The sequence below is a fragment of the Phaseolus vulgaris genome, chromosome 4 (genome assembly GCF_051622355.1).
Source record: "Phaseolus vulgaris cultivar YP4 chromosome 4, ASM5162235v1, whole genome shotgun sequence".
Taxonomy (NCBI): domain Eukaryota; kingdom Viridiplantae; phylum Streptophyta; class Magnoliopsida; order Fabales; family Fabaceae; genus Phaseolus; species Phaseolus vulgaris.
The window spans coordinates 14,325,171-14,338,130 of record NC_143501.1 but is presented as its reverse complement, the minus strand read 5'-3'; the positions used below and the strand labels follow the sequence as shown (position 1 = coordinate 14,338,130).

Below are 12,960 nucleotides of genomic sequence, written 5' to 3'. Positions count from 1 at the left end.
TTGATAAATAATACATTCTAGAAAAAAAAATCCAGAAAAGAGATTATTGTATTTCGGAAATAAAAATCCAGAAACAAAAATGAAAAACTCATTCCGGATAAAAAAATCCGTAATATAAAATTTCGTTCCAGAAAAAAAAATCCGGAACACATATTTCGGAAATTTTTTTTAAGGATAGTTTCGTCTTTTCCGCTGGAATCGGGTGCAGTGATATGGTGCAGGAAGCAATTGCCCAAAAAGTTTGATCATCTAATCAATTTCTCAAATTATTCTGGACATTACTTTTTAAGAAAATTCCACTCCTTTTTTAAGTTGCTCTTACATTACCTAATATCTTAAATTTCAGTTACACCCAGTTCAAAAGTAGTTAAAGAAAAAGGGTGCAATTTATGTTTCCTATATATTTCGAAAAAATAGTTTAATATTTTAATTGGATCCACCATCCTTTTCATTTTCATTCTCCCTTTTACTTGCATTTGATCCTAATTATGAACTGTAATATTTATGTCCAGCAATTATAATTTTTCTTTTGTCAATCATGACTAGATTTGTGAATTGATTACATTTCTACTTCCACTTAAACCAACAACTGAACTTCAAATTGACTCTGAATTAAATTGTCAATAATTTCAATGGGAGATTGTAAGGTAGTGTGCAATTATAATATGAAAAAACTCATTTTAGTCTTATATATTTATTTGCCTATAAAAATGTTTTTAAAAAAAACTGTTAAAACGAACACCCCAAAATCAGAGTGTGTTGCTTCTTTCGCAGGTTGTTATAAACATAACTAAAAATTGACTCATGAATGTTAGATTCATAAACACTTTTATAATATATAACCAATTACCAAATTCGAAAAGTTACATTACCAACCAAAAATTCCTGAGAATTGAGACATAGACTCATCCCTTGCTAATTTTGTCAGTAAACTGTGAGCTTATTATGCTCACAGTAGCATACAACTATGTCATCTTTTAACCTCATTTTTGTATTACATTCTTTGAAGCTTCGGAACTCAACACCCCAAAATCTAGAACCAAAATTTAAGAAATAACACTGGTTGGGTCCAATGAATGAAATTACATTTGACAGCATAATCTCTAATTATGTACTTGAAGTACATGTATCAGACAATAGGGAAGTGAAATCTGGTTACTTCAACCTCATGAAGATGCTTTCAAGAGTCAGTAGACACAGGGTCAATGCTGCCTTTTGGATGTAGCATTTTCTTCTTTCCCTTGCCTGGAGACTGCCACACAAACCATGGATAATGTTAGAAACACTACACTTAGATGATTGAAATTTAAAAGATTCAAATGTATCTTCTCTTCGTAGGGAATTTAGAATTGGATTCGTATCATTGATAAATGTAACATTACTCATGTAAGCTTATTTTATGGTGACTTTGACAATGACAAAGTAATCAAAGACATAACATTGTCGAAAACTACAAGAAATTTGGAATAGCTGCGTTTTAGCTCAAGTCCATGTACTACTTTTGTTGGGTTTACGTACAGTGTTTAAACTCGTGTGCTTAGGTAGTAGAACTTATATTTATCTCGTAAATATAATATGTAAATAATTCAGAAGAGTAATTAAAGCATTTCACAGTTTCCTTAGCCGAAATATTCAACTTTGAATCAGAGTGTGTTGGTCCTGCTCCACCTATATAGCCACCATCCAACAATCTTTACGCTCAGATACCTCTTTTTCCAGCACACATTCACAGTTTTTGCCATTTCCCAAAATAGGGTATCCAGATTCTCCCTGGCATTCGCAAGGACTGTGGCTTGCCCCTTCTCCACTTGCCCTCTCATTATTGTAGTTGAGATCTCCCAAAATCAAAATACATTCACAACCTCTAGGAAAGCATTTGCATTAATATTTGGAAATTTAGATTAATTTTTCCAACAATTTCAACCAAGTTAATTACCAAGCGACTAATAAGCAAATTCACAATTTAAGCGAGTAACTGACCAAGGTTTAAGCGTAGATCAAATATCATAATTGATTGCAACACTACAAAGAACGACGTATGCGATATATATCCCTTAAGAAAAGAGATATATACTGCTAGGGATGATGATAAAACTTGCAAGAGGATGAGGTATCCCTCAAGAAAGAAGAGTGGCATATCCCTCATACAGCAATAATAAAGGATGAGGCATCCCAAGAGTGTAAGGACTCAAATTAGAGACGGAGACCATATAAAAAGAAACTTGGAAGAGGCATGTGCTCAAGTAAATCATACCTTTCTATCTGAAATTGAATTCCTAGAAGCAGCCTTGCTCATGATGCTTTTATAGTATTGTGTAAATGGAGTGTTACCATTTCGTTTCTCAACCTGCCAAATCAGATGTTTGATTAATCTAGTAACACAAATATAACTGGAAGAAAAATTCAAAGATGAATTTAAGTGAGATAACCTGAAGGAATGATTCGACGGACTGATGATCTTTTGGTGAGAAAGGCACCTCTTCTCTTTTCTTTTGCACAAAGTCAATATTCATCTCCACCTAAATTTACCCACCCGAAACAGAAAAGGCAAAAAGAGATGGATGAGATGAGACGGCTATATTGATATTCTGTTTTAATAAAGGACAAAGAGAAGGGCAAAAATGCTTAAACATCAAGCAAGGAAAGGCTCCCAAAAAATGACATACAATATGTAGACATCACGACACATATCTCCAAAAACACACACATGCATATATATTATATCATTATGAATTATTTAAATTGACAATCAAGATTTATATATTCAAAATCATCTATAAACAAGGTTAGTCAAATATAACAATCTAAACATATTATCACCAAATACAAAAAATGAATTTATTCCATCTATCTAAAATCCAAAATGCAAAAAGAAGATATAATTCATTTAATACATTTCATCCCCTTCTTGATTATCATCATTGAAAAAGACACTTTAGCCGAAATTCACTTAAAGACAAATTAGCAACTTCAAAAAATTCCACATTATATGAAGATATGATAGGAGAATAAATAAAAGCATTCCCCATAATACATATATAATCCAAATATTCCTGATTGTATAAGAATGGTTTCATATTTCTATAATCATAATAGAAACTTACACCATAAGTTTGAGTTTGTAGAAGATCACTGTATTTGTCCTTATTAAATGTTTTTTGTCAGAGACCCAAAAAAATGTTTTTTGAATTGGATAATTAACCACCTAGTATTCATTACATGTCAGACACAGGGACACATCATTTAAGAGACATGCCGAGTTTCATAGCATACAAGTTGATCTACACTCTTAACAGAACTTGCAGCAATGATAGCCAGTTTGCTATGTGATAGTGAGTTCAAGATTCAACTAGTCTTACAGACATTCAATTAAATGTCAAAATTCAAGATGGCATGTAATATTCTAAAACTTTACTCACCTGATCAATGAAACGCTTGATAACACGTCTGAAACTCTCAATAGAAGTTTTCTCAAAGACCTTCTTTAGGTGTATAAGTGGAGCTGTCGCTAGCTCGGGAAAAGATATATGATAGCTCCATTGTGCAAAGTGCTCTGAAAGGAGTTCACTGGCGGATAAGATACACTCTTCTTGGAAGCCACGTGATTTTAACCAATGCTTTGGAAGCTGCAGTAATTTTAAACTGTCAACTACAATGATCAAGTAGATGGTCCAAATATGTGCTACAAAAGAGGCCATTAGATATGTATAATTTTTTAAACCAAATAAATTATTGTGTTGGGGGCGAGGGTGCTGTCAAATTCATCTGACCTTTACGGTAGACATAGGTTGCAACACTTTGCCAGGTTTCCCACTATCCTTGGCAATTTTGTACTCTAAAACATCCAGCACCAATGATGTAACAGGGATGAAAACCCCACTAGAACCAGAAAGATTATTAAGCCATTGGATACATCTGAGTCTCAGTGGTAAATATCTAGGCCCAGGAAACAGGAGAGCAACTCCATTTATAATCTGTACAATCATGTACAGCAATGGCTGAAGATCATAGTCCTGCACACAAGCTGATATAAAAGTAACCCACATATCAATGCAATTGATGTACTGCCAACTGCAAATTGTTTTAACCACCTCCTGTATACCAAATAATTGTCAGAAAATTTACCTCAGCGTGGTGGTAACATAATACTTCCATATAAATCTAATTCTTCAATTGACTGTCCATTAAACTTAATATTAATAAAAGGAGGCCATCAATATTAAAAAATTTAGAAGCTTACCTTCTTTTTGGTTTGCCACCCTTTCTGCAATATCTTACCCAGATGCAATATACAAGTCATTGCCTTGTTTGATGACTTTTGCATATCTAAACAACATAGCTCCACGAAGGAATTCCTTAGAAAACGTATATGTTCAAACTTTCGCTCAACAGATTGAGAGTTACTAATGAAAGCCTTGTATGTTTTGACGAAGCAGAAGTCAAACCAGTTAGAGCTAGACATAGAAGCTATATCTTGTATAATGAGAAAGGAATGGGACGATAGAGACCCATCACCTGTTGCCCAGAGATGAACAGAAATCTGTAATAGATTCAAGCGCAAGGTAAGGAAGATTTCACATGTCGTGAGAATGACATTATACACATATTGGCCAAAAGGTCAAGAAAGTACATATATAAAAGCTTATGTTAAACACAAAGCACAAATATAATATCAAAAAATAATCAAATCATGATCATCCAGTCACCAACTAATTTGGATGGAACATATAGCTACTACTAGAAAGTAACGTCAAGACAGTTTGTATAAAAAGGGAAGCATTAGATTCCTCTTCAAACAAGGTACTAAATTTAAGAATACCTTAAGAAGATTGCGCAGTAAAGATGGAAATGCAAAGAGAAAAATGATTGAAGTTCTGAGCCGACAGATTGAGAAGGCCAATAATTCAGAGTCGGTGACCTGGTTCAGGAGAAACACAGTACTTCTTAAGTATGACTTAATAAGTGGCCTCAGGGACAACCACTTTTTTGTATTCTTTAGGTCCAACACGGCTTCCTTCCTTGAACTTGAGCTTGATATTCCCAATAACTTCCTAAATGTAGCATCAGCCTCTTGTAGCATGAACATTAATATCTTGCAGAAAGTTTTGCTCTTCTGAATGCCATCAGAAAAAACACAACCACTGACACTGGTTGCTTCAGAATCATTGTGGCATGCTGCCCTATAAGCATTTATGAGACAAGTAAGGGCAGGAACACTACACTGTTCTTTGACCAGTTTACACAATGAATCAACAGATGCACTTGTCAACAGTTTACCCACGTGAGAAAATGCATTATTGTTATTCAGTGGCTGCACCAGATCTAAACTTTTCCCATCATCCGAACTCTAAACCACATAAATAGGAAAACAATCAATTTTTCATTAATAGAAGTGCTAATTGGGTCAAAAGATCAAAGTTAGAGAACATGAAATAACAACATATCCAGCGAAATAGTAGCACTCTACTATTTTGTTCTTGAGAAAGAAAATATGGGTAAGGATGCTTGAGAAATGATGATCTCTCAAAAGATTCATGTTAATGTGTGTTCTTACTTCAGGGATAAAAGTGAAGACATAAAAAGTCTACCCTAGGACTCTAGGTGATAGATAGTGATACGATCTAGAATGGGTCAATATAATTTTCACTTTTCTTTGTAATTAGTATTATTTTTTTAATTAAGTGGCAAAATTGTCACATGGAAGATAGAAAACCACAAGAGAAGGTGAACCATTCATGTTCTCATGGCAATGTTATCGATATCAGATAACAGAAAATATCGGAGACCCAAAAATCTTTTATGAAACAATATCAAAAGCCATGACGGGTTATGGCAGAAGCATTGCGGATAAAAATAAAATAAATACATACACATAATAAAAAAATACAATATAGATATATATAATTTTTTTTAAATCCAAAAATATATTTGTAATTCAAAAATAACGAAAGACAATAAATAACTAATAATAATATCATGTCTAAGAAATTCAAATAACAATAAAATCAAATTAAAACACCACATATCCCTCCTCCTAAGACCATGTTTATTATCATACTCCCATAAAGATTTCTAATATCTCCACAAAGACTATGAAATAGAAATGAGGCTGAAATCTCAGGTAACACTATCACATTCAAATGTAACACGGTCCATCAATAAGTGCATGTTTCTGTAAGACCTCACTATGCCTAGAAGGAAAAACTAACTATTTGGCAAATCTAATAGTCTACACCGCAATTGTCACACAAGCAAATTCAACCACAAAATTGAATTTCAGTTTTCAGAACATATTCCAGCTAACTTTCTTGTCACTACAAAATAAGACATAAATCTACTCACAATCTCCTCGTCTTGGGTTTGTTCAATCTTCATATCATAACTTTCTAGAAATTTTGAAAACCCCGGGTCCTGTATATTTCAAAAAGCTAAATCAGTTATTAAAACAAGAAACGTGAATGGCAAAAAACAGAAGCAAATAATTCATTATTTAGAAGCAAAAATGATAAAAAACGAAAAATAACAATATACATGAAATTCAACAACCAGACATACAACTCCCAGTTCATGGAAAATAATATCAATTAAACCCTCTCTTTCCTTTGACTATCATATGTTTTAGTTCTTTCAGAGCTAACAAGTCCACTGTAAGAAGAATGTATGACTTGTATAAACTACCCTACTAAACTAGATAAGACTCAGGTAGAACAGCAAGTGTTTCAAGATTCAACTTAAAACACAAAATGCTTCATGTTACGGTTATATTGACAACACTTTGTAATATTGTTGGACTTGTTCACTGATTGTTTAGCATATTGTCTGTCTTCACTAAGGTGTGGTCCTTTTTTTCCAATAACAAGTTTTATGTGAAGGGGGAAAAACGATCAGCAAATGTTTCAACTACTGTATAAAACTGGGTAAGTCTCAAGTAGAACAGAACAGAAAATCATTCAGGGTTCAAACACAGGATATTTCATGGAATGTTATATTGACAGCTTGAAATATTGTTAGACGTGTTATGTGTTGTTTAACCTTTTTCTGTCTCAGTGTATTCTTATCCTAGTTTTATTTGTACTCTCCTGTATCCAATAATTTTTTTGCTAAAGGAAAAATGATGCTAGCATAACATAATTGTTCAAAAGAAGTACAAATCAAATAAAATGGTGTACGTCCATATGAAATTATGGAACAATTAACCATTCACCAATTAACAGAATAAATTTTAAATGGAAAAATTCCACTATAAAACCATCAGACACAAGAAAATCACCTTTTCTCTCAATTTGTTCAACTTTTTTGTTTTCTTTAGAAGTTCAGCACAAAAATCTTTGTTTTGCTCTGATAAGGAACTAGCAGATTTGTTGTCTGGACAACAAAAAAAACTTCTTTAGGTTTAATCAAAACATATAAAAAGGGAAAATTGCACTTGGTTTGAACTGAAAGGTAGAAATATCCTAACTCCCAATATAGCATTCACTTTCACTGTCACTTCCATTATCATATGAAAAGCTTGAGTCCTGGTCACAAACTCAAGAAATCAATACATGAAATATACAATACTTAAGGCAAATGCAAAATTAAGACTGAGAAGTGTTTTAACAATAAATTATAATCTAAACCTCTGAAAGAAATCCATCACTGTCTGAATCATCTCCGAGAACCTCACTGTCATCTTCACTGAATATAGCATCAAGAGAAGTGTCTTGAAATTCTTCAACTACGTTTCTGTTAACAACAAATGAATAGTTAGTTAGTTATGAATAGTTAGAGCCAGCCAAACAATTTGATCATATTAAAACCCCATGAATTATGATAGGTGCCCGATTCAGGTAGTTACGAATAGGGCCCAATAAAACCAAGTGATCTTATATGGCTAGATTCTCCACTTAGGAAAAAGGCTTATTCGTAAATAAGAAATAAGAAAGAAAGTTCCTTAAAAGAAAAAGAGCAATTCTGTTATATAGGTAATTCAGGGGGAGAGAAGGGAAAGATGTGTGTTTTTCAACTTCACTTTTCTTGGAGTCATAGGAATTTCAATTGGTGCAAGCATTTTCTTTTTTCTGCATTTTCCTCTTTGTTCTTAATTATTGTAATTTCGTTATCAAATTACCACATCATCAATCATTTGCATTTATTAGAACTCCCAGTGTCTCGTAGAATTTTTAATTACTTTAAAAATAATGTTTTGGTGGGAAACACCCACATAGTTCAAAATTTACCAAATAAAAGAAAAAATATATAAAAACAAGTATAATAGAAACAGAAACAAAGTGAATATGTCAATAGAATCAACCTATAATTATATCTAGGTTACTATTTACCTTTCATTTGATGGATTTATTGCGTCATTCTCTATGTTTTCTTCAATATCATGACTATCTCCTGTGGCAGTCAAATTTTGCAGAAAACAACAAAAATGCAAACTGATGAGACATCTTGCCCATAAATTAGTACACTCACGCATGAATATCAATTTGATTTACAAGCAAATTGCATTCTCAGACAATATAAACACTAAATAAATTATAATAAAAAATCAAAATGCTAATCAATAATCAACATGTAGGGATAGACATAGAATAAACAGATTATTATATTTGTAAGGATAGACAATCCTTACTTTTTGAAGCTTTCCTTTTGAACTTGGAATTTAACTTCCTTTTGTTCCTCAAAACTGACTGCAAATTCTTTTTTGCAAACTTCCTGGCTTTCTTACCCAACTTTCCCATTCAGTAGCAATATCAACAGAGATTCTAGACACACAAAGTTTTACAAAATTTCAAGAAGAGATGCAAATCAGTCTCAAAGCACAAAAAGACTTTATCTATATAAAAAAAGACAGAAGATAGATTTGTTATAGTCATGCCAAGTATTTTCATATCAAACATCTATTTGGACTAAAAATTATATATTTAAATGTCTAAAGGTGATTGGAAAACACTTCATAAAACAGATAAGGAAAATATTTCAGTAATCACCACAAAGGAGAACCACTTGTCCAGGTTAAAGGATTCAATGTAACTCTTCAATGATATTTTTTTGTTAAAGTATTAACCTCTTTTAGAAAATAGTTGCCCACAAAAAATTAGCAGAAGGTTGCTTGCAAATACTTCAAGCAAAAGGATTATCAGAAGTTCAAAAGAATGCAAAAGTATTGAAAAGACTGAAATTAATTCTCTTTTAAAGTTGACCAAGAGAAAAGTATCAATGAAACTCAAGTATACACTTGGTTAGGGATTCAACAAGATAATTTTGTTAGGAATGGAAACTGCAAAGAGGGGAGAATGAGAGAACTCATACCGCGGATGCTGCAGTCTTAGCAGTGAGCACCAAGACGACGACCAAAAAGAATGGGACAGTAAGCTAATTTAGGGTTTAAGGTTTATCAACCTTTACCCAAATCTTTTTATTTCTCTGTTGCAAGTTTACTATTTAAAAAAAAAAAACTAAAACTGAAATACTTTAGTTTGAAATCAAATTTATTAGATAATTTAAAATCAGATTTTATAAATTTTACAAATTTATAATACTTTTAAATTTGTTATTTAAATTAATCATACAAGTTGTATAATTTATAATTTTATTACATCAATAGTATAATTTTACATAATTCTATAATTTACATAACTTACCTACTTTTTAAATGGTTTATATAATTTTATGATACTTTATATAATCAATTTATAATTGTATAAAACTTTACATAATTTTACATTCTTATATTATTTTATAACTATTATTATATAATTTCATAGGTTTTATTAGTTTTATAATTTTATATTTGTATAATTTATATAGTTTTAAATTTATCATATAAATTATTTATTATAGATTTATGTAATTTTTTAAATTTTATTATAGTTTTATAATACAAACAAATTATATATCTATTTCTGTTCTACATATTTTGTTACTAATTATACTCTTATCGATATAATTTATTTTATTATTTTACCCTTTGTATTTCGTAACTATTTTTAAAAATTCAATTAACTATTTACAGTAAAAAAATTATCTATAAAAAAATATTAAATTATTTTATAAATATTTTTAAGAATATTTTTTTATAAGAAATTATATTTCTATTTTATTTTAAATTATTTTATAATGTAGTAGTTACATTTAAATATTTACAATCAACCTACATAAATAAATATTTACTAAAAGATATTTTTTATTAATTTAAAAAAGATTGAAAGGGAAATTCTGTTATTTGGTCTACACAAATTTTTTCCTATTTTATTTTATTATTTTGTTATTTTATAATTACTCATTATACTTTTATTAATAGAAATGTAATTTATAAATTATCTAAGTGCATGATATATTGTGAAAAGCATAGTTAACATAATAGTTAAATTTATAAATGTCTTGCAATTTACAAATGTCATGCAATATGGTAAAAAGAATTTTAAAAATGTCCTGCAATATAGTTTTTATCTCTTTTATTTAATTACAATAAAAGATGTATTAAGTAAATTCAAGTTTATAACAAAATAAACATAATTATATTAAAACAATTTTTTCATTCTTAAGACTATTAAATCACTAATTTTGATTTGTTGTTGTACTGGTCAGGAGTGTTCGGGACCTCGGTCCAAACGTTTAGGTATGGTCAGTTCGGTTATGTCTAGCTCGAGACCGGACATAGGTCTAAATAGGTCTAAAAGTTTGTTACAAGGTAAGTCAAGGTTTTTTTTGGTAAGTTTACGTGAAAAATATAATTAATTAAATGCAAAAATAATTGAATTAGTTATAGTATATTATTTAATTAAGTAAAAGCGGTTAAAAATGTTGGTATCCGAAAGTAACAGGTACATGGTAAAACAGATTATTCTTGAATGATATTATTGTTGTTGAAGATTATATTATGGATGTTGTTGAGATTATATTCTCATTGATAAAAATTGTTGAAGAAATGTTTATAAAAAAGGTTTGAGACCCGAGTAAATGTACGATTTTTTTAATACTCCAGATTGAATATAAAACTAAAATAAAAAAAGAAGAATATAAATAATGAATTTTGAATAGGAAAAAATAATTGTGTTTTTTTCAATAATTTTGGTATTTTTTTTCGTAAATTAATATAATATTATTTGGTAGAAAACACTTATCAATTTTAAATTTTAAATATGGAGTATGTTTATTAACCAGAAAAATATCTTCATCTTTCTTAAAAATTATAGTTTTTATCTCTTCTTATTATTTTATATTTTATAAAAGCATTTCCTATTATTTGGTTTAAAGTTACTAAATGTCATTAAATATATTATATTTTGATTATTTGTATATAATAGAGATTTAAGTAAAATTTCATAAATATCTCATCAATGTAATTTATTTTTTTATAAAATTAGTAAATTTAAAATTTGATTTTATTAATATAAATAGTTGAATTGCATGTTTTTTACTTAAAACTTATAAAATTTGGATCCTACATTGTACTTAGCATCTGTCAATAATCTGAATAAATGACAAATGGTAGGTAAACTAATATTTAAAATCACATAAAATATTACTATTCACATATTTATATTAAGACTATAGATTTATAAATTATTTTAAAAAAATACAAATATATTATATCTACATATAAAAATGATTATTGTTTATAAATAAATTTTAAGAATGATATTATATTTAATTTGGTTTTGGAAACTGTTTTTTCAAAACAAAATTATATATATAAATTATATAGCTTTTTTGTTTTTCCTACTGAATTGTGACTCACCAAATAACTTTCTGTTTTTTCTTATTTTACTTTCATTATATCTTTTTTTTTACTTTTTATTTATTTCACGTTATAATTCAATTTTTATTTTTCTTATAAAAATCAAATAAATATTAATCCTTAGCAATCTAATAATAATATGCAAATAAAAGAATAATAAATAAAATTTTGTAATTTTTTAAAATTAAAAGAATTACGAATTATATGTTTTATATAATTGAATTATTGTTATAATTTAATTAATCAAGATATTTATTAACAATAATTTTATTTCTTTTGAATAATACGCAGAAAAACATTACAAATATCAATCTTTATTTTTATTTGTTCTTTTCTTTAAAAAATAATTTAATATTTTTTTAAAATATATATATAAATAATTTAATATTTAAAAGATATAATACACGTATATTTATCTTTATATTTATATTTTATTTAAATAAATATAAATATACATATAATAATAACAAAAATAAAAAATATGAATACACAAACATGAGAGTGTCTGTATTTCTGCTACTAAGTAACGAACTTAATATATGATTAAGATTTATTAAACAAAATATTATCCAAATCCAATAGGTAATATTTTTAAATATCTTATAAATATATTAATTGAAAATATATAATGTTTATAAACGTACAATTTAATAATATTATATAAAAATTATGGACACATATATTTCCGCTAATTATAAATAAAGAACACATATATTTAGGTATTATACGTAAAAATATGTTACTTTGTATGTTGAGCTAATATTTTACCTTATTATATTCAGTAACCATATGTTAAGGACTTATCAATCAATGAATGCCTAATATTATGCAACAGCATGAAAAACATTGTACAATGGCCATCCATTTTTTTTTATGGATTCTCCACTTAACTGTTTTAAATTTTTTTTCTATTTTATATTTAGATTAATACTTGATTTTATTTTAGTATTTTGGGCATCGTGTTATTTCTTATTTTTCTTTAAAATATTTAAAATAAATGGAACAAACGTTTTGAATTGAAATAGATAATTTATTTTAAAAATTAATTGCATAATGAGAGGGAGGGTCTGTTTTACGAGAGATAAATAAATTTAAAATTACATAATGGTTTGTGCTACGTTTACTGTTAGGACTAATGTTTCGTGGCTGTTTCGTAGTCGATGGAATACTTGTCTTAATTACTGTGGGACAATCAGATTTAGGGTTACTCATATTTTTCGTGAGGGGAA

At 28.7% G+C, this 12,960-nt stretch overlaps 1 protein-coding gene across 2 annotated transcripts; it reads right to left on the bottom strand.

Annotated features, from left to right (window-relative positions):
• Window positions 1–811: 811 nt before the first annotated feature.
• On the bottom strand, window positions 812–9,408 carry RBL (Noc2p family). Of its 2 annotated transcripts, XM_090301664.1 has the most exons (15): window positions 9,301–9,357; window positions 8,621–8,753; window positions 8,322–8,382; window positions 7,620–7,725; window positions 7,460–7,517; window positions 7,271–7,365; window positions 6,343–6,411; window positions 5,282–5,347; window positions 4,820–5,180; window positions 4,241–4,540; window positions 3,771–4,094; window positions 3,420–3,626; window positions 2,430–2,519; window positions 2,255–2,347; window positions 812–1,252 (listed from the first exon to the last, which is right to left on the bottom strand). In XM_090301664.1, the coding sequence occupies exons 8-15, from the start codon at window positions 5,293–5,295 to the stop codon at window positions 1,181–1,183; spliced, it is 1,461 nt and encodes a 486-aa protein (XP_090157790.1). In that variant the 5' UTR covers window positions 5,296–5,347; window positions 6,343–6,411; window positions 7,271–7,365; window positions 7,460–7,517; window positions 7,620–7,725; window positions 8,322–8,382; window positions 8,621–8,753; window positions 9,301–9,357; the 3' UTR covers window positions 812–1,180. The 2 variants fall into 2 exon arrangements, with proteins under 2 accessions (XP_090157790.1, XP_068502373.2); XM_068646272.2 differs by having other exon boundaries at window positions 4,820–5,347; window positions 9,301–9,408.
• Window positions 9,409–12,960: the final 3,552 nt, after the last annotated feature.